Source organism: Erpetoichthys calabaricus, chromosome 4, assembly GCF_900747795.2.
Source record: "Erpetoichthys calabaricus chromosome 4, fErpCal1.3, whole genome shotgun sequence".
NCBI lineage: Eukaryota > Metazoa > Chordata > Cladistia > Polypteriformes > Polypteridae > Erpetoichthys > Erpetoichthys calabaricus.
Genome location: NC_041397.2, coordinates 130,734,564 through 130,761,585, shown reverse-complemented (window position 1 = coordinate 130,761,585; position 27,022 = coordinate 130,734,564). Strand labels below are relative to the sequence as shown.

General features: G+C 38.7%; 1 protein-coding gene across 1 annotated transcript in view; it reads left to right on the top strand.

Annotated features, from left to right (window-relative positions):
• The window catches only part of otc (ornithine transcarbamylase), a 44,013-nt gene extending 17,301 nt beyond the window's left edge, over positions 1–26,712 (top strand). The window contains exons 4-10 of the mRNA XM_028801276.2: positions 13,573–13,660; positions 15,200–15,353; positions 15,850–15,972; positions 16,063–16,116; positions 18,843–18,992; positions 21,858–21,995; positions 26,545–26,712. Coding sequence (XP_028657109.1) covers positions 13,573–13,660; positions 15,200–15,353; positions 15,850–15,972; positions 16,063–16,116; positions 18,843–18,992; positions 21,858–21,995; positions 26,545–26,604 — 767 coding nt within the window. The 3' untranslated portion in view covers positions 26,605–26,712. The remainder of the gene's footprint in view (positions 1–13,572; positions 13,661–15,199; positions 15,354–15,849; positions 15,973–16,062; positions 16,117–18,842; positions 18,993–21,857; positions 21,996–26,544) is intronic.
• The last annotated feature ends 310 nt before the right edge of the window (positions 26,713–27,022 follow it).

Below are 27,022 nucleotides of genomic sequence, written 5' to 3'. Positions count from 1 at the left end.
ACTACTGAGTCCAAGACAGAACTGATGACCAGAGGAAGGGTAGCGACTTTTATGGAGGGTTTAACGGAAGTGATGTCGCCCTCAGGCGGGGACTGGAAGTGATGTTGCCCTTGGGGCCAGGGCCGGAAGTGATGTTGCCCTCGGGGCCGAGACTGGAAGTGTCTTCCTCTGGGCTTTGGCAGTTGGCGGGATTTCCCGGGAACGGTCTGTAGGGAACTGAGAAAGAGAGTCAGTGCACCCCTCCACCCCCTGGTCGGACAAGTTGTTACGATTATATAAGCCCTTCAGCTGCCTCGCATTCGCACATGTGTGACAGTGTGTAGATATAAAACAAAATACACATGACCTAAAGTGACCACAACACATTAAAGAAGGTGAACCAACGTCTTTACTACCTCACCCCTTAGCCATCATATCTTCATCTGTGCTCACCAACTTATACAGGTGAACATTTGTGTCTTGTTCTCAATGGTCGCTTAAACTTTTGTTCAGCTGAAGGCCACAAAGTAGTACAGAAAGTACTGAGTAGTGAAGAATATTCCTATCGCACCGCTTGAGTCCAGAACCTATAGCACATGCTCACTTTCGAGAAGCAAGCTGTATTATTAAAGAACTCAGTCAGCATACATGTTTATTGTTGTCACTCCACTCTGGAAAATGAGTAGATTCAAAGACAGTTTTTACCATTCATTAAGGTTACTCAACAGCTATCCATTTGTGGAGATGTCTTCCCAAACATCAGCAGAAAACAGAACTGAAAACAAAATGGCAGATTCACAGGTTATGTAGTCACTATGCATCAAGGGGCAGATCCGGGAAGGTGGGCAACAGAAGTGACTTCAGTAGTGGAGTGGCTGTCATTTTTCCGTTCTGCTGAGGGAGGAAGAGAGAAGGCATTAGACCGCAGCACCAACCCCTGGTTCAGTGGGTAATTACCATCACCATAGCTCTTAAGTCTCCACTGCATCCACATGTGATAATACATAAATGGCGAGGTCTGTGATGCAGTTTGCACACTTACAGCTAGAAATCCACAAAGGATCTTAAAATAGTATTTTATTCCTGAGCTTTCAACACCTACCAGGTGTCATCATCAGAAGAAAATGATTAGACATACAGGAAGCAAAGGCAATATATAGCAAGTGAGGGGGTAGTGAAGCGGGGGGGAGGTAGTTGGGTGTAGAGGGGGTGGATTAGTAAGGTGAGGTTCAGAGGGTGTTAGTCTTTTTAAATTTTTTTGTTCATGTCCAAGTGTCTTTTAAAGATGTTTTCATTAGCTAGTCATGACTCAGCTAGTTAAACATGTGCCTGGTTAAGCCGTGTGGTATATGGCCGGCACTTCATCCCGGCCAATGGAAGTGCCCCGAGTTCCAGCAGGGCATCATGGACAGTGAAGTTTTACATCACAGCCCTGCTGGATACCAAGGGGACCTCCAGGGGACGCTGCAGGAAGGCACGAGAATTTTTAATATAGCCCGGAAGTACTTTCTAGTCACGGGAATGGAATTAACGAAGTACTTGTGGGATGAAGAAAAGAAGGAGTTTACACCTGACCCGGAAGTGTTATGAAATCACATGGACTGAGAGAAAAAAGCAGTTCCGGGTCAAGGACTATAAAGGACTCTGGGAAAACCCAGCAAGTTGAGCCGAGTTGGGAGGAAGGGTGACTGAGCTGCTGGGAGTGGAGGATTGTGTATTGTTTATTGATTAGTGTTTGTGATTATTGAGTATTGTGGAGTGTAGGTGCTTTGTGTACATTGCTATTATAATAAATAATAATATTTGGACTTTTACCTGGTGTCTGACGTGTGGTCTGAGGGTTCAAGGGGATGACAGCACCCCCCTATCTGTCACAATCAATTGTAATCAATTGTAAAGTGTGACAAGTAGCAACCGTTATGTTTCTGTTGGACTCTCGTTGCTAGAAGGAAAGTTAGCTTCATTGGATTGACCAAGATTTCCTGCGCTCGTGTGAGTAATAAGGTGCAAACAATGGCAAAAATGGCACTGACATAATGGCGAGAGATCAAAGCGAATGCGTAAAGCAAAATACTCTGCAGGCGACATTTTGCCTGTTATCTCTGAACTGGACTATGACTTGTTGGACTCCAATTTTGATACAAGTGATCGAAAACGAATGTGAGGTTCCAGCTTCAACTGATCGGTCCCCAGCTAGTCGTGGTGCTGACAATGTTCACCAGGAGGACTGCCACTTAACAATGAGAAGAGGTAGAAACGACATTGCAATGCACTGTGACCATAACCACTGCTGCTGCCCCAGCCATGCGAAGACAGCCTGACAGCAAACCTGCTGCACATTCTTGGCAAACTGGCAGCTGCAGCATGCAGCAACAGACGTTTTATGTTGATTTCTGTATGAAACCATTGCTTTTCAGAAACTATGTTTTTTGGAAAAAATATTCAGCCCTCAAAGAGTTAATGCCTGCTCTGGAAGTGTTGAAAGCTCAGGAATAAAAGGCTATTTTAAGATATGTGATTCATTTTCATCCTTTGTGGATTTCTAGCTATAAATATGTATATAATGCTACGTTCGATATATATGATGTTTTGTTCAGTGTATTTTTTATTGCTTTACTATCACAAGTTTGTGGAAGACACCCAGTCAAGAATTTCATTCTACTATGTACATATGACAAACGTGACATGGACTGAACACTCTCGCACAGATATTGCTTTGTGTTTTACTTTTTCTATTGTTAATATACTGCTCTTTGCTGGAAGGTATATGAAACTTCACAGGGGTCTACATGGTGAAGCAAGGTCACTCAAGCATCCTTCACATTCCATAATAAAATCAGAAGTAGGTGTTTTTTGCACTTGCACAATAGCTTGATGTGTAGCTCTGCGTCATGTAAAAGCACATACTCAGACTAGAAATGAGTCATCTACTTTGACAGCTGTATGCATTGACCTAAGTGAATATTATGAAAAGTGGGTGCACAATTTCATTGAAAAAAGATCACTTGATATTCAAAGCTTTGGATAGCAAGTGTGTCTATATACTGTAAGCATATGTGTGTATAGGTTTTTCTTAATATTGTGAAATACAGATGGGCTAAGTAAGGAAATACACTTTTATTATTTTGTAATGTTTTGGATTATTCTTCTCCTTCTATAATTACATACCCATGTGAACTTAAATTTATATTATCCACCATAAAAAAGAACGAGTGGCTGTATATCTGTGTGTCTGTCCAGTTGTTATGCCTCTGGCATTTCAACAGATGGTGCATCACAAACATTTATAGTAATAAAATGCATTGCATTAGTCATTCCAACAGATGTCCTATCACAAACATTAGCATTGCTTTTACGCATCCCTTACCAAATGGCATATAACAGAGACATATGTGTTGCATTTATTATTTCAACTGATAGCGCATCACAAACATTAGTAGTAATGCATTTTATTACTTCAAATGTTTGTTATGCACCATCTTTTGGAATGACAAATGGAATGCATTTTATTACTGCATGCATTAAAAAAATACATTTCAATAGATGGTGCACAGCAAATGTTTATTCTGAAGTTTACATTAAGTACTTAGATTTCAACCTAATCTTAGATGGGCAGCACAGCTAGTACTGTATATTCCCATAGCTGGACATCCTTGAGGTTACTGTGGTTTAACAGGTGTCTCATATGTGTTCTTTTTAGCAGCAGTACACGAAAAGGAAAAAACTACATGGACAAATATTTAATTGGCTTATTATACAGCTTTTCTTTCAGTGAGTCAGTCAACAACTGCTTGCAGTGCATAGAGTAGAGACCTTTTAAAAATAATGCGTGAAGAACAGTTAGTTCATTTTAAAATCCACTTTTTATTTTTTTAAAATGCTTCTCATGTTTACATTCTTTTGGCTTTGCATTCTTTTTTGCAGCTAGCACAGTGTAGTCTTATATCCACAAGTATGTTTTTGTAGTTCACTCTTTAAAAATGTTGTAATTTTAATTGGTGAAATAAAGTTTGTGGGCTGTCTGTTAACACTTACACTTTCATAAAAGAAAGATACTGATGTCTGCACTAAGGCTTTCCTGTCTTGTGCCTGATGCTGTTGAGAAAGGTCACCATGACTGTGAACAGGATTAGTTTGAACATTGTGTGGAAGTATAAAAGACGCACAAACAGATAATTACTTTTTTAATTCAGAGCCCTTTCTTCTCGGACATCGATAATAATCCAAATTCTATGTGTTGGACAACCCACAGTAATAACAAAGACATTATTATATACATTTTTTTTGCACAAGGGAGATAGCTTAAGTCAATATGTGCACATTCAGTGTAGCATTTAATTTGAGAGGGAGAGATAAACATTGAGTGGTGAGAAAAAGTTGTCATTAAAGACTTAACTGACAGTGAGTGGTGCTAAAACCTCTGATTTAACAGACATGTGTTTCAGTCTCTTTAATGCCTCCTGAATAAACAAAGATGTTGTAAATGTTTGAAAGGGTGCACTCAATCCACAATGACACCAGAGTGCTGTGTGCTACCTTCCTGAGATTGTTTTATTTTTACTGTGCATTTTTGGATGACGACATTGGCAAATGGATTATCGACTATGATAAGTAGATGTATCTACAGCAAGGTCTTCAGGAATGAGTGTGGTCTGAAAATCCATCAAGCCCGAATAAAATACTTGGTGCAGGGAAGTGTAGTACAGTGCACAGGACCTATTCCTGGTGAGACACAGGTGGAGCCTGGCCCGGTGACATCCCAGAGTGCCCAGAACCTCCCAGTGCTTAACTCTCCTGCACCTAGCAAAGTTGTTCAGCTTCAGCATTGTATTAAATGGCCTCCAGCTAATCAGCACAGCCTATGGCACTAATTTGACGAGGATGTAGCCAGAATGATCAACACAACAGCAAAGGGGGGTGTAGATAAATGACTCCAGAATTTGACCACAAACATTGTCAGCTTTGCAGCAGAGAGGTTTGGTGTTGAGGAGCGCAAGATGACTAGATCCATCTATGGCTTGAATCGCAGGGCATAGAAGATCCACCAACTGCAGCAAGAGCTTTGGATGCTGGCAAGACAGTTCAAGGCAGCTACTGAGGAGGAGATACCACCTCTTGCTGAGCTTTGTCATATCACAAGGAAGAAACTTATGACCCTGTGTAGAGCAGAATGGCACAGGAGACTGAGGATAGAGAGAGCCAGGAAGTGAACTGCTTTCTTAGCAGACCCCTTTGGCTTCACAAAGCAGCTGTTAGGGCAGAAGCGCAGCAGTCATCTAGCTTGCTGCGTTAGACCTTTTTCTGCACAACACCCTGAGCGACTCTGACAGAGAGCAAGAGTTGGGACCTCAGAGAGCCCTCTCGGACATACCAGCACCAGTGGTGGAGTTCAACACTAGAGAACTCACCTGGGAGAGGTGGTTATAGCAGCCAGAGCCAGCTCTGCTCCAAGACCCAGTGGAGTACCCTGAAAGGTGTACAAGCACTGCCCAGAGTTCCTCAGAATCTTCTGGAAGATGCTGCGAGTGATTTAGCGGAGGGGGATGGTAGCAGAACAGTGGAGGCAGAGGGAGTCTGAATACCCAAGGACGAGAATTCAACTGAGCTGGAGCAGTTCAGATCCATCTCGCTTCTCAGTGTGGAGTGGAAGATCTCCTTCAGCATCCTATCTAGAAGGATGACAGATTTCCTTCTTAAGAATGGGTAACTTGACACCTCAATATAGAAAGAATTCCTGGAGTTCCAGGGTGCCTAGAACATATGGGAACTGTGACCCAGATGATCAGGGAAACAAATGAAAGGAAAGGAGACCTGGTTGTGCTGTGGCTTGATCTTGCCAACTCATACACCTCAGTACCCCACAAGCTGGTTGAAACTACTCTAGGTCGATACCATGTACCCAGTAAGATCAAGGACGTCATCCTGAACTACTATGAAAAATTCAGGATTAGAGTCACAACTGGGAATTTAACATCTGACTGGCATGCGCTTGAAAAAGGGATCATAACTGGGTGTACCGTCTCAGTTGTTCTCTTTGCCCTTGCCATTAACATAGTGGTCAAGGCAGCTGAGGCTAAGTGCAGAGTCCCATTATCCAAGTCTGGCACGCGGTAGCCCCCCATCAGAGAATTCACCACCACATCAGTGCCTTGTGGCAGGTGGATCTTCCAGGGCCTGGAAAAGCTAATTTCCTGGGTAAGAATGAGCTTCAAAACCGCAAAATCAAGGGCCATGGTACAGAAGAGGGGGAAGGTGTTGGACAAGTTTTGTTTTTTTTGTGGATGGCATTGCAATACCATCCATTACAGAGAAACCAGTCACAAGCTTAGGCAAGGTCTTTGACGGTAGCCTTATGAATTCAGTGGCTATCCAACCAACAATCAAGAAACATGAGACTTGACTCACCATAGTAGACAAATCTGGCTTACCTAGCAGGTCCAAGGCTTGATTATACCAACATTTGTCTTGCCCCATATCCTGTGGCCTCTGCTGGTGTATGAGGTGACTATGTCAACTGTGGAGAACCTAGAAAGGAAGATTAGTTGTTACCTCCTTAGGTAGCTGGGTCTGCCACGCAGTTTAAGCAGTGCAGCACTGTATGGGAGGAGCAATAAGTGCCAGCTCCTGATAAACAGCCTTGAAAAAGAGTTTAAAGTGTTACACACAAGAGTGGCAGTGCTCTATCAGAACTCCAGGGACTCTAGAGTGGTATCAGCAGGAATCTTGGTACAGACAGGCAGGAAGTAGAGAATCCAGGAGAGTCTGGAGCTAGTGGAGTCTCGGCTTAAACACAATGCTCTGGTGGGTTTTCTGGCAACAGGGCGGGCGTGTTTGGGAGAGATCTTAAAACCTCAGTACGACAAGGACCATGATAAGGACAGACGCCATCTAGTCCTGGAAGAAGTGCGTGCAGTTGTAGAGGAAGAGCGAACCAGCAGAACGGTGAGAATGCATCCACAGGGAGCATGGACAAGGTGGGAGGGAGTGCTGGAGAGGAAATTATCTTCGGGTGACATCTAGCAGGCTCAACCACAGCGTATCAAGTTCATGGTTCAAGCTGTAACAGTTGAGGTTGTTATCGACCTCTCGAACCCTCAGGTACCACACCAAACACCAGGTAAAAGTCCAAGACTTTTTATTTTTATGATAATACTGTGCACTAAGCACCCTCCACTCCACACTACACATACAAATACAAATATCAATAATCAAGCACAATAAACACTCCTCCTCTCCCAGACACTTCGCCACCCTTCCTCCCAGCTCAGCTCAATGTCTGGGCTTTCCCAGAGTCCTTTTATACCCCCTGACCCGGAGGTGTTCCTGTCCAACAATCCACAAGTCCTCATTACTTCCGGGTCAGGGTAAAAGTCCTTTTCTTCAACCCGGAAGCATGTTGTTTCTTCTTGTCATGTGATCATGACGCACTTCCGGGTTATAAGGCACGTAAGAGTCTGACAGCCTCCCTACAGCGACTCCTGGTGGTCCCCAAGGTATCCAGCAGGGCTGTGTATACAAACTACAAGGTCCATAAGGCCCTGCTGGAATTCGGGGAACCTCCATGCTGTTGGGAGGGCTCCACCTGGCGGCCTGGAGGTGTGGGCCGGAATATTTAGCCGGCCATCCATCACAAAGCCGTGTATGATGTTCTACCCAGCTCAGAAAATCTACATATCTGGGGCAAAACTGAGTCTCTGGTATGTCCTCTCTGCACTGGAAAGGGCTCACTGGAGCACATCCTCAATTGCTGCACAGTACCCCTCAGTGAGGACCGCTACCGCTGGCGACATGACCAGGTGCTCAATTCAGCAGCAGAGGCCATCTCTAGAGCCATGGCTAATAATAGGATCTTTTGCAGCAAAAGGGGCATCACCTTTGTCTTGACAGGAGAGCAGTCTTGGCCACAGCCTTCAGTAGCAGCCAGCCTGCTCACCTCAGCATTGGATTGGGAATTGTGAGTAGACTCGGGCAAACAGCTCACGTTCCATCAACTTCTATGAGGTCAGACATGGTGTTAACTTCTGCCTCTTCAAAGCAGGTGCTTATAGTGGAGTTGGCAGTCCCTTGGGAGGATCAGATTGAAGAGGCTAATGAATGAAAGTGGCCCAAGTACCATGGGTTGGTGAAGCAGTGCCGAAGTAGTGGCTGGAATTCTTATTGTGAGCCCATTGAGATGGGGGTGTAGAGGCTTTGCTGGCCACTCTTTATGCAAGGTCTGCACCCTGCTTGGCATTACAATAGCTCCAAAAAAGAGAGCCATAAAGTCCACCATAGAGGCTGCAGAGAGGGCCTACAGGTGGTTTTGGATCAGGAGGTCTGAATTGTGGGCTATTGATGCTGGGACACAATACAGGACTTGATCAACCCTGGCTGGATCACCTGAGCGAGGGTATCTGATGTTGCGAGACTGATGACCTCAGGAAACAACAAGCAATGCAAAAACAAAAAATAAGATTACAAATTTGGCACTAAAGTTAGTGAACTTTATGCAAAACCAAGGTTAATTGATTCTGTAAAACTTCAGATATCCAGGAAGACATTGGGGGACTAGAAAGACTAAGATGTTGTGTTTGTCTCTTCCATTGTTAGACATGGACCCTGAAGACACTGCTTTGTTGGTATCAATGCTATAGTTTCTTCAGTTATTTGAGATATCTTGCATTCTAACACTTGTGAAGTTTATGATAGCATCTTGTAGCAGAAAGCACTTTAGGTACAGAAAACAAAGAGAATTTAAAAAAAGAAGGCACAGGAAGAAAACAGACATGAAAAGAAGCAGGAGGTCTCCTGCCTACACAGAGATCAGGGCATACGATGCCCTGTAAGGAATAAGCGCACTGGTATCCCAACAGGAATCAATGGAGGAACATTAGCTAGCTGGGAGGCCAGCTTAAAGGGAGGACAGGGGTAGCAGAATTATTACATACTCCACCGAATGGCTAAATGGCAGCATCCCTGGGGACAGGTACACTCATGGACAACCACAGGGTATGCTAGGGGTTATAGTGCTGTACAGCAACCCTGTGGGATCCCTGGGTGCCATCAAGGTGTACTATCTTTATGGTCTTTGGGACTTCTGACCTACCCGGAAATGCTTCCATTGGTCTGTGCCCTGGCACCGGAAGTACTCCCAGGTCCAAGATAAAAGGATCCACCCTGCCACATCCATGCAAGTAGGAGTCGGAAGGAAGGAGGACAGCACTTGCCTGGAGTGGAATAAAAGAGTTAAAGAGGTACTGTGTGCATTGGAGAGATTTTTGAAGATTATTGTATTAAATAAATCAGTTATTTAAACCCTACGAATTGTGTTCGTGTGGTGGTGTCTGAGGTTTAGGGTGCTATCTATCTATCTATCTACTTGCTGGCTCAGTATGCTGTTAAATTATTTGTCACAAATGACTTACTTTTAACAGCACAGGAATGGTATTGGTATCTATCTATCCTGCTAACCTGCACTGAACAGTTAGAATGGTGTCTGAGGCTAAAAAGAGAACGGCTGCCTCAGAAAGTAAATGTTAAACTGTTTGTAATAATGTAGGGAACTCTGACTATAGATCAGGATACTCTTGGATGACCTCAAGGATAATCTGAAGGGGATTTTTCAGTTATACTGGACAAATCCTGAAAGAAATAGATTTTATTATACTCAAAAAGAATCACGTTCTTTGCTGTAATATGGAAAAACACATTGTTTCTTTTTTCTTTTTTTTCTCCTAGACGTGGTTGAATCTAATAGAGAAGGTCCTCATTGAATGTTTTACCAGGCAAGCGATATGCCTGTTCATTCTCCAAATTTGTGTGATAGCATCACCCAGGACGTTAATAAAGAAATCAAGCATGAATTTTATAGGATTCCTGGAGTCCAACCCTTCTGGATATTCCAAAATTCTGACATTTTTACATTTTTCTTATGATCTGAACTGTGTCACACAGCTGTTACTAGGCCTCCTTCCACCTTCTGTTAACATACCCATCGTTCCCAAAACTCCAATCCGCCCAAACTCCCAGCTCATCATTCATGTGCTGGTGCTTCAGTACTTGATGGGGATCCTCCATTGCTCATGGTGTGGTTCAAAGGTGATTGAAGAAATTGGTCATAACTACCAGCTCGTGTTATTCACAACTACTCATGAGTAAAAAAAAAGAAAAATTAGAGGGAACACTGGCTGAGTTATACATGTGTTAGTGAGGTCTAGTGTGGAATTTTCTTGTTGGTGCTGAAGAATTTTCAGATTTTGGAGCATTTCAAATTTTGAAATTTTGCATTAGGAATACACAGCCTTTATTACCCTTATGATTGTGATGCCAAGTTACAGATGGTCAGAACAAAGACAAGAACTGCATATTTCAAAAATGCTGAATTCAGATTTCATGACCAAAATATTGTTGGCCTTGTTATTGTTATTTATGCTATTCAACTGTATGTGCCATTTGTTGAAAAAGGAATGTGTAGTGCTTTTCAGCTTGCTATGCTACTACCAGCACTAATGAAAATGAATTTAGTTTTATTTTTACAGTATTTTTTAATTTTAACTATAAAATTATGTTTTTTTGCAATATCCTTGCATTTTGGCTAAGCAAAGACTTACTCAGCCCCTCAAGAAAAGTGAAACAGTACTTGCTTTGACAGAATGTTAGCTTGTTGTGTACATCCAAAACAGGCTTGCTACCTTAACAGTAATCTCTTAGTGGTTTGTTTTGCTTTTACTGGTGCCTTATCCATGGTAGGTTTTTCTCTTTGTGCTGCTGGCATAGGCTGTGACTCCTTGTGATCCCGAATTAGGTATGTTGGGTTAGAAAATGGATTTGTGAATGAACGTTAAGCAGCTTTTACATTAGAAGCTACTGTGACTGCTGAGTGTCTGAGCATCTTTTGTAGGCTAATAGGGTAAGCAAATGGAGAAAAATAGTAGATAATTTGAAAATCATTTTGGCCCTCTTTGTTACTTACTGTGAAATGAACACACTCATTAATACGGTATGAGATTAAATAAAATGCAAACATTAAAAAACCTTCTCCATATTAGTTTCATTGAGTGGTACATCTGCAAATTGTGTTCCTATTAAATGATATATACATCTTAATATATAAATTATTTGCCTTTTTTATTTTCTATTTTCCTGAAATTTAGTACACATGTAGACAGACAGTCTCTGAATTCTAAAACAGGGAGTTGCCCATTTCCAATCAAAATTGTGCAAACCTGGTAATGTAGCCTAATATTTTCTTTTATGGCCTCATTTTTAGAGTAATTTGGAAGATGGCATAGCAGAACATTTTTTCTATTCTTTCTTCTCATCTTCTGAACCCCAGAGACCAAATACAGTCTTTTTACTTAATATTATTTCTTACAATAAAACATAAAAAATGGTTTCCTTTTCTTACAGTCTAAGCAAGGTAATCAGATGGATGCCTGAAGCAGTGTCCCTTTTAATGAATGGTTCTAAAGACCTTTGAATATACAAGTGCTGGTCATAAAATTAGAATATCATGACAAAGTTGATTTATTTCAGTAATTCCATTCAAAAAGTGAAACTTGTATATTAGATTCATTCATTACACACAGACTGATGTATTTCAAATGTTTATTTCTTTTAATGTTGATGATTATAACTGACAACTAATGAAAGTCCCAAATTCAGTATCTCGGAAAATTAGAATATCAATTAAGACCAATGCAAAAAAAGGATTTTTAGAAATGTTGGCCAACTGAAAGGTATGAACATGAAAAGTATGAGCATGTACAGCACTCAATATTTAGTTGGGGCTCCTTTGGCCTGGATTACTGCAGCAATGCAGTGTGGCATGGAGTCGATCAGTCTGTGGCACTGCTCAGGTGTTATGAGAGCCCATGTTGCTCTGATAGTGGCCTTCAGCTCTTCTGAATTGTTGGGTCTGGTGTATTGCATCTTCCTCTTCACAATACCCCATAGATTTTCTATGGGGTTATGGTCAGGCCAAAGGAAATGCAAAATTTACTTTCATCAGAGAACATAACTTTGGACCACTCAGCAGCAGTCCAAAGGTGAGACGCTTCTGACGCTGTCTCTTATTCAAGAGTGGCTTGACACAAGAAATGCGACAGCTGAAACCCATGTCTTGCATATGTCTGTGCGTGGTGGTTCTTGAAGCACTGACTCCAGCTGCAGTCCACTCTTTGTGAATCTCCCCCACATTTTTGAATGGGTTTTGTTTCACAATCCTCTCCAGGGTGCGGTTATCCCAATTGCTTGTACACTTTTTTCTACTACATCTTGTCCTTCCCTTCGCCTCTCTATTAATGTGCTTGGACACAGAGCTCTGTGAACAGCCAGCCTCTTTAGCAATGACCTTTTGTGTCTTGCCCTCCTTGTGCAAGGTGTCAATGGTCGTCTTTTGGACAACTGTCAAGTCAGCAGTCTTCCCTATGATTGTGTAGCCTACAGAACTAGACTGAGAGACCATTTAAAGGCTTTTGCAGGTGTTTTGAGTTAATTAGCTGATTAGAGTGTGGCACCAGGTGTCTTCAATATTGAACCTTTTCACAATATTCTATTTTTTCGAGATACTGAATTTGGGACTTTCATTAGTTGTCAGTTATAATCATCAACATTAAAAGAAATAAACATTTGAAATACATCAGTCTGCGTGTAATGAATGAGTCTAATATACAAGTTTCACTTTTTGAATGGAATTACTGAAATAAATCAACTTTGTCATGATATTCTAATTTTATGACCAGCACCTGTAAGCATATAGGAAATGTTGATTCATTGGGATGTAGGCAGGGATTAACCATTGATTTATACCTGGAATTTCTTAGGGTTGGGTCAAGAAAGAATAAAAGTACCCAGCTACCATTGCAGTTTCTGGGTTTGTTTCTGTACTGGCTGGAGTAGGAGGAATAGGAGAAGGTCAGCTTGCCACTTCTCTGGTCTTCTGAGGCATCAGCAGTACTGACAGACTTTACCTCAACCTGAGGCCCCTTTCTGGCCACACTGACGTATAGAGTAACTATCCAACATATGCTCTCTTTTCTCTATAATATAATGCATGGTTTTCCGCAAAATGTGAGTTTTCCAGAGTGGTCTTCTGTATCAGCACTAGCTACTTTCCAAAAGTATTCTGGGTTTAGATTTCTACCCATTCTGTTTGGAATTTGTGCAGTCTTCCAAATACTATGTTGGGAATTTTTTTCTTGGTATTTCACCTACATCCCAAAAATGTTATTTTAATTGAAACTCTAAGTTTGAGAGTTTGAGTAGGCATGTGAATTAAATGCGCATTGCAGTGGACTGGAATTTCAGCCAGAGTTAGTCCAAACCTTGTGCCCAATGCTGGGCTGTGGCACCTGTGACCCTGAGCTTGATTTAGTGACCTTAATAAAGGACAGATAGATATAATACTGAAATTTATTTTACAGATAGTCTAGTCATTGTCAAGATTGCTGTGTTTGCACATGGAGCAGAATAAAGGCTAATAAAGTGGGCTCCATAATCTCCTTCCCGTTACTCTCATATGAGCAAGCTTGTATATTTTAGTTTTTCTGGAAAGTCACTGATTTATATTAAATGCATGCATATGTATTTTTTAAGCGCTTTGATTCTTTTCAGGATTTGCACTGTTAGGAGGACACCCTTGCTTCCTCACTTCGAAAGACATTCACTTGGGCACTAATGAGAGCACCACCGACACAGCCAGGTTAGTTACTGTTTCCTGTATAAACATCCAACATTAAACTTGAACGTACTGAAAATTTCTAGTAAATTGTTGTAACTTTCTAGAACATTAGTTGGGTTTGTTTTTAAAAATCTTTTTTATTGAAACCTAATGTTCTTGACTCAGGGTTTCTGTTAAGCTTGCAACTGTTACTAAAATAGAAACCAGGAATGTTGAATTTGTGTTCTTTTCATACGTCCCAGACAGCACCTAGCCATGAAGTCTTCTGTCAAAATATTGTCCTGCTTTGTAAAACCAGTTAACTGTTGTTAAGCTCAATTATGGAGCTTCTGGTCATTAAAAGCAACTAATGTTTAAATTGTTTCATAGTTAAGATTGCTTTTGAAAATGACAAAAGAATGACACAGAAAAGACTTAATTTGGAGGAAAGCTTAACTTAATTTTGTAGTGTGTCATTTTTATACCACAGGAGGGCAGGCAGGAGCCTTTTAAACAGAGTGGTAAACGTTCATCAGGCTTATGCATTACATGTCTCTTGCTTTTACCTTAAGTCTTAATTTGATTTATTCATTTTATTTATTTATTTTTTAATTAAATAACAATTAAACAATACCAGCATTAGAATGAGAAACAGACAATTTTCTTATGAGCATTGAATGTAATTAAACAGTCTGATGTGTTAAATGAAATAGAGTAGAATTACGTTTGAGATAAACACAAATTACACCCTAACATCCATTATTTGAACTTGCTGTCTCCATTTCAGAGTTGTGGGAAGCTAAAGCTTATCCCAGCAGTAACAGCCCAAGAATGGGACACCAGTCCATCAGTTAGCACACTGACATGCACACACAATCACATTTAGAGCTGTCACTCAGCCTAACCTTTGGGGCTTTGAGGCGTGGAAAGAAAACTGAATTAATGTAAGAAAAGCCTAAGTGATCATGAAAGAATGTGCAACCACAAGTAAATGACAGCTGGGCCTTGAATCAAACCCTGGTCCCATAAGTTAGAGACCGCACTATTTATTATAATGTCAATGTTCTACTCTAATTTTTAATTTGTTGCGCACTTGGGATTGACAAGCCCATGCCCATTCTTCCATTTATCATCCATCGTCCAAACCTGCTTATCTAGACTAGGGTCACAGGACATCTGGAGTCAGTCCCAACAAGCAATGGCCACAAGGCAGGAACAATACTCGGTTACAATTATGGGCAAAATAAAACACAAAATCACATGTAACAGAACACAAAATGTCCTACATTCAAATGCTAAAAATGTGTAATAAATGGTAATTTATGTTTAATTCAGGTCAAGCATAAGCCAGTAGGCAATTTATAGGAGAAGAATGTAACTAAATTCATTCCAGCACTGGATTTAATTTGAAATTTGTTACATTTATTACGATGATAATTGATAACACTCCACATTTTAGTGTGAGTGGTGATTTTTTCATTGTTTGTTTAAAAAATGAGCATCTAAATCAAAGTAAAATTTTTGCCTTCCTGAAATTTTTCAGTGATGTTAACTACTCTTACTTTGGGACTGTAATTGTAGAGTGCTGTCCAGATTGACTGATCTGGTTCTTGCCCGAGTTTATAAGCATTCAGTGCTTGAGGAGCTGGCCAGAGAATCCTCTGTTCCGATTATCAATGGACTGTCTGATCTTTACCACCCTATTCAGATCCTGGCTGACTATCTCACATTGCAGGTATTTTGTTTTAACCATCCTTCATTATTAAGTTTATTTATAGTTTTATGACCTCCTTCACATTCATACTCTAGTCTGGCTTCTTACCTACTCCCGACATCTCAACAATTTATAAAAGTAAATTTAAAAAATAGTTAATTCATTTGCCAGTAGCATACAATAATACAATCACTGCTATGAATACACACAATTTTAGATTTTTTGATAGAACAGAGGAAATCATTTTTTGAGGGCTCTGTTATGTCTCTTGGGAAATTTACCATGCTCTGAAATGAATGATGCCTAGGATAACAAAGCCCTGCTAGACATAGGTCTACAAGTAAAGTGTGTTGTATTGTTACATGTGTGCAATGAATTTTGCCTGGAAGTTTGAACAAATGTATTACAAATTTACTTCATAGACTTGATTTATGTTAGTAAATACTGTATCACTGCATCACTGTCACCATTTTTTCCTTTTTATTGATTCCTTTACCTCCATTGTCTTTTGTCTCAGGAGCATTATGGATTTTTGGAAGGCCTAAAGGTGGCATGGATTGGTGATGGTAACAACGTGCTGAACTCTTTCATGATGTCTGCTGCCAAACTTGGAATTCACCTTAGGATAGCTACTCCAAAGGTAAGTAGAAATAGTTTTTTTTTTCTGAAAGATTTGTAAAGCTATGGATTTCTTGTATTGTAAGATTTTCCCTCCATTTTTTTTATTAAGGGGTATGAGCCAGATGCAAGCATGACAGAAACAGCCAAGAGGCTCTCCAAAGAGGTACTTACTTCTGCTGGTTTTCTCCAAATGTTCATGAAGTAGGTGCTTCAATTTCAAGATTAAATATAATACTCTTTTCTATATGGTTTAAAACAACAAGATGGAGTGCATTTTGACAAATATTGCTTATTCAAGGTCTTTCCATTGATTCAAGTGAAAGAATTGAGAGGTAGTTTCAAGCAAAACTAAAACTTAAACAGTTTGGAAAAGGTTGTTATGAGGGGCCAAAAAACAGATAAATCATATATTTTTGTGTGTAATCTATTTCTTTTCATGAGAACACTATTGGTTTATAAGTATTTACTATCAGTTTGCATGCATGTGTCATTGGTTTCCGTGCATGCAGTACAATACTGCTTTCATTTATATGAACTATATTGGTTCCTGTGCTTTTATTATTAGTTTGTATGTGAACTGTACCGGTTTGTACTGTATATGCATACCACAGGTTTGCATATGAATTATATTGATTTGCACTTGTAAATCACTGGTTCAGGTGCATGTATTATTGGTTTGTGAGTAAACTGCATCGGTTTGCTCTTGAATGATATTGGATGGCATATGAACTATATTGGCTTGTGTTCATATATGACTCAAAGTCAAAGTAAACTTTATTGTCATCTCAACCATATACAAGTATACAAATAGACGAAATTGCGAAGCTCAGGGTCCACAGTGTAACAACATGACATGCAAATAATAAATTAAAAATAGAATTAAAATTAAAATTAAAATTTTAAATGAAAACACAAACAAGACAAGACATTGTGCAAAGACAAGACAAAGAAGTAGCAGCAATATTGATGTGTAAGATATGTAATATAATTAATAAATAATAGATATAGATAATACAGAAATTATCAGTGTATGATAATAGTTGTTTTGGAAACAATGTGTAAACAATGACAGGTCAGAATGTTTCACAGCAGAAGGATATCAAGAGTGTCAAAATACTTAAAGGTCAGTATGAGATTTTCAGTTCTTCTCTACATGCACACTCGTCTTTGCAGGACAGTGGTTTTCATGTATAAAAGTTCTGTTTTTAGAGGTGGTTGAGGCTGTGTGGAAGGTCTCAGGGGGCAGCCTGGTGTTAAGGAGTCTAACAGCTTGGGGGTAAAAACTCTCCTGCAGCCTGGCAGATCTGGCTTTGGAGCTGCAGTATCTTCTCTTGGATGGCAGAATTGTGAAAAGTCCATGTGAGGGGTGTAAGGGGTCCTGCACAATACTGCAGGTCTTGCAGACACTGCATTTGTAAAATATGTCCTGTAGTGAAGGGAGAGGCACCCTAATAATGTTCTCTGCTGTCTTCACTATCCTTTGCAGGCACTTGCGGTCGGATATGTTGCAGTTGCCATATCAGACAGTGATGCATACTGGTCTGCTGGTTTAGCAATGGTTTTGTGTATGCACTCTATTGGTTTCATGTATGTCTTGTACTGGTAACGTGAGGGTAACATTTCGGTTTTGAGTATGAACTCCGAACTTACTTGTATACTATGCCAGTTTCACAACCATAATATTATGATTTTATATGTGTACTATGCTGGTTTCGCATACAAAGCATACTGGTTATATTGAAATTAAAAGGACCACTTTTTGCTGATGAGTTTACTTGCCCTGTATGGCAGAATCCAAAGATCCCATAAAGAAGACAGAAGGCACTCCAGCACCAAGTGCAGAGACACTTTCTGTTGTACCACAATGCATCAATTGTAATTAATTTTCTTACTTTGAATTAATTCTTTACTTCATGTTTCTGAGCTGCTTGCTACCGTTATGCTCAATTCTGACTAGTTTGTGTATATTAGGTTTTTGTGTGTATGTTCCATTATTAATGTTACATCACGGTTAAAACTAATTTAAGTTATTGATGTTCAATCACAATGACATTTGTATTAATCTAAGGTAAAGCTCCGTAGGTAGAATTTTTTTACTTCAAATACTGGAAACAGTTAATCTATCAGTACTTAAGTGCAGATTAAGAATCCTCAAAGTATATCATTAAAATGCGTGCTTACTGTAATTTTAGCACAGCTGGAGCATAGTGCCTCATCTGTCTTCCGGCCCATGCATATGTAAATTATTTAGATTGTTAATAGCACCATAACAATTGCCTTTATGGTTACCAGCAGAGAACACAGTTTCCTTTTGCTTCAGCTTATCATAATACTTATTACATATGATCGACTACCAGAGGTTAAAAGAATTTCACAATTAATGTAATTTGCTCAACATAAGGTCAATGGTTTTCCACGGAAGATAGATTTTAGGAATTCTTTTTATGGTTTACTACCTTCTAATGCAAATAACATCCAATACGCCAATACAAATTATGTATCTAAACAATGACCTGAGAAATAACATTGATAACTTAAACTGTAAATAAAAAAAATACTGTTTGTGTCATTTGTTTATGTTAACCTGGAGTAAAGATCACTTAAAGTGAATAAGTTGTTTTAAAAAATGTCATGCCTCCATTATGTTAAATACTAGGACAAGTATTTACGCCTGGTTGTTATTTAGCTAAATTATGCCTGCTGCCAGGTTAGCCCCATTTCATGGTATTTTTAGACATGTCCTATCTACTTTTACTTCTGGTTTTAAACATGTATTCTAATTGCACAGATAATTTTCATGTGGCTAATTGAGAATAAGTCTATTTAAAATGCACCTGTTTGAATATGTGCAGTGTGCATAAAAAATGTATGTTCATTTATTTTTTTCAGTGTGGAACTACATTTTTATTAACAAATGACCCCTTGGAAGCAGCTCATCAAACCAATGTGTTGGTAACTGATACCTGGGTTAGTATGGGCATGGAGGAGCAAAAGAAACAGAGGCTGATGGATTTCAGTGGCTATCAAATCACTTTGCAGGTTGGGAAAGATTTCATTTTTATGTTTCACAATAGACGTACATGCTTGGCTGGTGATGATTATAGAAGATGCATCACTGAGAGTTATTTATAACATTTTGTAGATTTTCATACTCTTGCACCTTTACATATTCTCAATAGAATGAACCGTTCTTAAGTACTTGACTTGCTGTATACAAGATATTTCTTTCTTGTCTCTTGTGGAAATTAGTTTCCTGGTTTACAACAAATCATAAGATGTTCGGCTATCTATCAAGCCTCAGATTTTGTAACTTTTATAGTATGGATAAGTGTGTACACTAACATAAAAGCATTTGGGAGTTTGTTGACAGACTGATTTTTGTGGCTGGTGCTAACAGAGGCAGGTGTCTTGGATGCAAATTCCATTTATTTTGGAATTGTGGTCTTCAGCAGTTACTGATTCAGTGTGTCTGCTTGCATGTATTTACTATTATAATGTATTATCAATGAAACCATACAACATTTGCATATGTAATCACACACATTGAATTAAAGACACATTAAAAACAGCACAACTTCCATAATGAGATGCTAACTGGGTGTAAACTCTTTCTCCCAGGATTCAGTGACTTGTGAATCTTCAAAGAAAAGTGACACCTCAACTGCTGCAGCAGGGTTACCATCGTCATTTAGCTTTCAAGGATTAGGATCACATTTTATGTTTTCTCTATCGATTTTATGTAAAATACCTAATCATGACAGTGAGAGAACATCTGTTTTGTTCTTGTAGTCTCTAATCATGTTTTCCAAGCATATTTCTTGAAGTACTTTCAAAAATGACTGAATGAAATTACTAACCATTCAATTACGTGAAGTAGGCTGAACTATTTCTAAATTTGTAGACATTTGTATGAGTTACAGGTTCATTTTAAATGACTATTTACCCACTCAAGCATTTACCATACTGGAAGATTGAACTCTGAAACAATTAGAAACCAACAGATCGAGGCTGTATTTCCAGTCTTGCAGTGCATTTATTAATAAACAAGCACAGTGAATTGTCCCTTTTATTAAAACAGGCTTAATGGTAAAATGGTAAATTTTGATTGTATCATGCATTTACAAACTTCTGTCCACTGGATATGCCTTATGTATGTCTTATTGCCTTTTCATTGGACATTCTAACTCTTGCATCCCTTTTTCTTTGTGCTTCTTGTTGCCTTCCTACGTTGAGCATTTCAGCCATCCTGTGAATGCCGGACAACGTAATGCACGGATGTATGCCTCACAGTCTATGCCTTTGTTCATTGGACATTCCCACCCACTTGTGGATGCCAGACAACATTACACCTGGGCAAGGACACAGGCACTGGACAGATATAAATATAGATAGATTAAATATATACTAGCCACAGTACCTGTCTAAGACAGATAGTAGAATATTTAAAAACTATTTTCTATCTCTTGCCTTACATGCATCTTTCTTGTTTTTGCATGTGTGAACATCTCTTCACCAGTGCTCCCTTTCTTGCATGTTTTCCTGTAAAGCCTGCTTCTCAGATTGTCATTATTTTCGAGGCACCTTTCTCACCTCCTATCCAATTTTATACTTGCCCTCTTTGAAGGCAACTATCATGGCATGTACTTTTACTCCTTCTCGTGCGTCTTACACTCGCACATCCTCTTTCATCGTGTCACCAAAGCAAAACTGACCGATCAGATTTCTCAGAGGAACTGGACAAACAGACTTTGTGATTTATTTTATTTATTTATAAACAGAGAGAGAGAGACACTGTATAGTTATAATATGAATACTTCGTACATACTGTATTTGACACAGTTTTGATTTATCCATGAATCTCCTGTATTCCTACTATTGCTTTCATAATGCTGCCTTAATTATCTAAATCAGTGGTTGTTAAACTCAGACCTGTGTTCCCCATGCAGTTGTGAGTTTTTGTTCCAACAATTTAACAGGCCTCCTAGTCTAACTAAGCAAGCTGTTATTTCTCAGGTTTCATATTTTGGGATCTATGTGGAAATCCTAAAACTAAGTTTGGTAAATTTTAGAATGTACCAAGCATTTACGTATGGGAATAATTTAGTGTTTTTGTTTTTATAATTTTCATCATCCTCATTATTTGCATGTTGCTTTCTGTGTTGTTCTGGTTGTTTAATCCATTATTCCTAAATGAGCACATTAGTGGCTCTGATGCTGAAGCAGTTGCAGCATTCAGTGTCATTGGCCCAGGTGTCTACTCTGCTTATTGTTAATTTTCCATTATTAGGATACAATTAAGCAAGACAACTACACAGAAATGGGCAAATTAATAGAATATAATGAAGAGTAAAATAAGCATTTAAAGCTATACCAAAAATACAAATATTTCAAAATGTCATATAAATGTAAAAATCACTCCTTTGTGCTTTTCTAAATTCAGATTAAGAGAAGAGAAAAAAACTAGATAATTAAATGACATCAATAAGAGTTAAAGTGACTCATTAATTGTGAAACTGGCTGGAACAAATAGCTTTAGCCACTTGGGGACCCTGGACTGAGCTTGAGGACCACTGATATAGACAGTACAAATATTAAAGAGCAGGTACTTCCACGCATTTTTTTTTTCTTATCTGACATCTCATCTTATATTTATTTCTGTAATTCTGAACAAAGTACTAGATACGGTTAGTTTTGACTAATGTATAATTTTCTTAATCCCTTTTTTTTTATATCCCCCTGCTTTATTCATTATACTTGAATTCTGATTACCTTTATTTTATTTTCACACTTAAAATGGATGTGTTGATGAAAAAACTAAAATGTTTTTCAAACAATCTCTTATTTGTATGAAGAATATTTTGTCAATTATGTTTTACTTTGTATTTGGTTTTTTTTTCTCCATAGACTGCTAAAGTTGCAACCCCAGACTGGACCTTTCTACACTGCTTGCCACGCAAACAAGAAGAAGTGGATGATGAGGTGTTTTACTCCACACGATCTCTAGTATTCCCAGAGGCAGAGAATAGGAAGTGGACAATAATGGTAAGCAAAATGCTGGGTCTGCTGTAGTCTGTGATTATTACAAGGCAACAGTCGTTCTTAAACCTGACATTTTTCAGTATAACAGAAATGAATTTCCCAATAGATGTATTAAACAGTGGGCGGCACGGTGGCGCAGTGGTAGCGCTGCTGCCTCGCAGTTAGGAGACCTGGGTTCGCTTCCCGGGTCCTCCCTGCGTGGAGTTTGCATGTTCTCCCCGTGTCTGCGTGGGTTTCCTCCCACAGTCCAAAGACATGCAGGTTAGGTGGATTGGTGATTCTAAATTGGCCCTAGTGTGTGCTTGGTGTGTTTGTGTGTGTCCTGTGGTGGGTTGGCACCCTGCCCAGGATTGGTTCCTGCCTTGGGCCCTATGTTGGCTGGGATTGGCTCCAGCAGACCCCCGTGACCCTGTGTTTGGATTCAGCGGGTTGGAAAATGGATGGAAGGATGTATTAAACAGTGCAAATTCTGCATTTATGTATGGAATTGCTTGCTTTCTTGTTCTCTGAAGCCTAAATAAAGGAGAACGAAAAGAAAAAGAATTTCAGTCAGTTCTCTCATACATCTCAAATAGGATCAAGGAGATGATACATTTTACAAAGTTGAGCCCAAGCAGTGATGGGGATGAGATAAAAAAAAAGTGTATCAGTAACCTTTACCGAAAAAAAATGTTGAAACCATAAACATGTAAAACATGCAGTACCCTTGGGGAAATCAGTTTAGCTTGAAGCACACCATTAATTGTCAGACAATGAAATCATATTTCCAAAAGACAGTCAAAAATAAAGGATATATGCAATAAAGGAATATGACTTTGTGTTTGACCATAGGCAATGATATGGTTTGGGATTGCAAAAGATGGTAAACATTATTATGTTAAAAAGTCTGATCAGCTCTAGTATAGTGTTGCTGCTTCTATGTTAGATTACAATAAAAAGTAAGTAGTACTAGGGTGCTGTACTGTGTTAGCCATTATGAATGTAGTGAGAAGTCAAGCAAAATGACACCTTTTATTGGCTAACTAAAAAGATTACAATATGCAAGCTTTCGAGGCAACTCAGGCCCCTTCTACATCTTGCCTGAAGAAGGGGCTCAAGTTGCCTCGAAATCTTGCATATTGTAATATTTTTAGTTAACCAATAAAAGGTGTCATTTTGCTTGACTTCTCAATAAAAGGTAAGGTATGAGCAAATTCGGCATATACATTGTGAAAATGCATTCTGTTGAAAGAGCTTTGTCACTTTTGAACTCGATTGAGATAAAGCACATGAATTTAGCTGTATTATTATTGTCTATTAAATGAAGTTAGCAATAAAAAAATATAAAGCATGTAGTTAAAGTGATGAGTATTTTGGGATTATTAAAACATGCTATTAAAATGCACTGGTTATTGCCGCTACCTTGCATATCCAGCATTCCCAGTTTGAATTCTGGGCCCTTGTCATTGACTGTGAGGAGTTAGCATGTTTTCTATGTTTGCCTGAAATTTTCTCCCACATTCCCAAACACATGCAGAATACAGTAATTGGCAATTGCATATCGGTCCAGTGTTAGTCTGGGTTTGTTAATGAGTTGCCACTGTGATGAATTGGAGTCTTGTCCTCCCTAGTACTCAGTACTGTCCGGAGAAGCCCTAGAACCCAAGCCCCTGACCAAGATTTGGATCAGACAGGTTTAAGAATGTTATATACTACTGAAAAGTTCATTATTGTAACTATTTTTCCATCTACTGTCTCATGCCTGAGATGATGTTACCTTCCATATTTTGAGAGAATGACTGACAAGCACATTGCCTTTCAACAGTGTGTGGTAATTTAATTCCTGGTGAGAAAGTCTCACAGCTTCACTGTGCACATTGAAACAGACAAATGTGCATTAACGCAGTCTGGTAATGGTTAAAGCACGTAACAACTGAACTCCGCACTGATCAGCCTAGTAGTGTAGTAGTGTTTACCCGCAAACAGTTCTGCTGAGAAGAAAACAATCAGTTCATTCAGAGTAATGTGAAGCAAGTCAATTAGGGAAATGATGGCAGAGTTTGGATTGGAGTGGCCTATCTGTTTATAAAAGAGTGGTGCTATAAGAACTCCTTCTTACTTCCAGAATGATTCAGATGGAGATAGGGAAGTAAGCAAAGCTAAATAAGGTTAATAGGCGTACTGCAACTTCCTATGTATGACTTGAATCACAGGATTAATATTCTCATAACTTGTATTATTACTTTTGTGCAGTACATAGATATCTCTATTTGTCTTTATCTACAGAAGCTCTAGTCAGAGTTAGCATTCCAAAAATGAATTTAGGGTTATAGTTACAGTTCTGATATGTACTAGCTATGAATTCTTCCTGGGGTTTAAGAGAGTCTGAAATCTTGTACATTAAATATCTTATGTGATAGCAATCAGCATTACAGAAATAGCTAATTTTAATAAATAACGGACACAATGTTTATCCATTAAATTTTTTTTACAATGCCATCCAATGGGAAATTTAAAAACAGGTGTAAAAAGGAACACCACCCAAAAATGATATATTTTTTAGTCTGTTTTTTACCCTTTGTAGTGATGGCCAAGAAGAAAATGTAATCATGTTTTCTTGGAGAATCGAATTTTCTGATATAATACGCTTCATAGGGAATCAGCGGGGAATATGCTGAACAGCAGCAAATGATACTAAAACCTTCTTGAAAAAATGTTACTTGTATTTCATAATCTTCAAGTCAGTTATCCATTCATATATTCACAATGTCCAAAAGAATTGTATTTTCTTCTGAAATATTGTTAAATTAATACACCCAGAAAATGAGAGTAGTGCATAAAAATAAAACGGGTTCAAGTGAATTCATGCTTTTAATTGAGGACTAAGCTATTAACCAATGAATGGGTCTTCAATTCAAAAGTGTGAATGCACTTTACTTTCACTTCTGTAAAAGCAGAAAATTACAATTATGCTCTTCATCTAGACTTGAAGCGAGTGTCAATCTTCTTATTTGTAAACCGTACTTATTCTCCCATGGATCCATTTTTGCCTCTGTTTTTCTGGACTTCTTTTTAGTCGCCCAATCTTTTGCAAAGTGAAAGAGCATTTTTTGTTACTTTTACAAGTATAATCTAATATACAGGCAATAGGTGCTATTGTCTGAGCAGTATTACATAAAATTGTGTTCAAATTGTACTGCCTCTCCTTCAGCTGGGTGAATGTGTCTGTGCTCCGCATGAAGAGTGAATTGAGGTTGTTGAGGAGGGAAAAAAAACAAGTGAATTGAATAGCAATAATTAATTTCTGTGGGTTACGAATCTCATGACACAGAGCAGCTAATCATACAACAATCCCTCTCACAGCTGTTCTCTGCCAGCTCACAGCTGACAGCTTTCTTTCACTGAAATTGTGGTCCTGGGGCCACTAGACAACTTACTGACGAGAACAAGTATAAACTGATTAAAAAAAGGAAAAAATCATTTTGCTATGAAAAAAGCATGCTCCCATTTTTAATTCCTGCTTTTCAACATCTTTTTTTATAATTCAAGTTTAGTGACTTTAAAAATGTGTTAATGTTAAGACTTCATTTTTACCATTTTTTTTTGCAATTCACATGCCCAAGACATTAATAAATGCATGTATTTATTAAACACATACTACAATATATGACAGCAAAAGGAATATTTTATCTGCCACCTTTTGAACAACCAGCTATTGAATTTTTCTGTTTGTGATTAATTGATTTGATTAAATAGAGACACCCTATTTTAAAGATGTTTGTTGTGCAAAGTAATCTTGTTACAGTAATTGTATATGTTCTTTGTACATTTATTTTGCCAAAATTCCCCCTGGGGACAAATAAAGATTATATAATATCTATCTATCTATCTATCTATGGGCGGCACGGTGGCGCAGTGGTAGCGCTGCTGCCTCGCAGTTAGGAGACCCGGGTTCGCTTCCCGGGTCCTCCCTGCGTGGAGTTTGCATGTTCTCCCCATGTCTGCGTGGGTTTCCTCCGGGTGCTCTGGTTTCCTCCCACAGTCCAAAGACATGCAGGTTAGGTGGATTGGCGATTCTAAATTGGCCCTAGTGTGTGCTTGGTGTGTGGGTGTGTTTGTGTGTGTCCTGCGGTGGGTTGGCACCCTGTCCAGGATTGGTTCCCTGCCTTGTGCCCTGTGTTGGCTGGGATTGGCTCCAGCAGACCCCCGTGACCCTGTGTTTGGATTCAGCGGATTGGAAAATGGATGGATCTATCTATCTATCTATCTATCTATCTATCTATCTATCTATCTATCTATCTATCTATCTATCTATCTATCTATCAGATAGCAACCCAGAATCAATTTATCATACATTATCTCTGCTACTGGTTAAATATAATAATAATATTAATAATTCATTACATTTATATAGCGCTAAATATACTGCCATGAATAAGCCTCTTTATATATCCTATAAAACACTTGTGTACATCTAGATAAACTGAAACAATCTTCTCTCTGCAGTATGCATTATTAAAGTGTCACTGATTCCTTAAATGTCCATTAAACACATTTTTTTTTGTTTTTTTAGGGTCTCATGGTCTCCTTATTGACTGATTTCTCACCTGAAGTACCGAAGCCCAAATTCTGATTTACAGTATCATTAACCTTTTAACTTTTTTCATGTGTTTGGATTGAAAAATTTCATTTCATAAACATTTTGTTTTTATTTCTAAACATATTAATGGTTACACATTGTTATAATAAAGTTTGATTAAAAAATTGGGATTCAAAACTTGGGATTAATAAAGTATCTATCTATCTATCTATCTATCTATCTATCTATCTATCTATCTATCTATCTATCTATCTATCTATCTAATGTGAAGCAAATATAATCAATAATTGGTATGCTTACGTATCTTTTTGTTTTTTGGTTTGCTAGATTTAAATGTTTTCCATATAAATTCAGCAAACATTTATACACATATAAAAGCACTTCGGCTTGAACTGGGAATATGAGACGGTATGTAAGTTGGAAAATCCTTTTTATAATGTAAACATTTGGG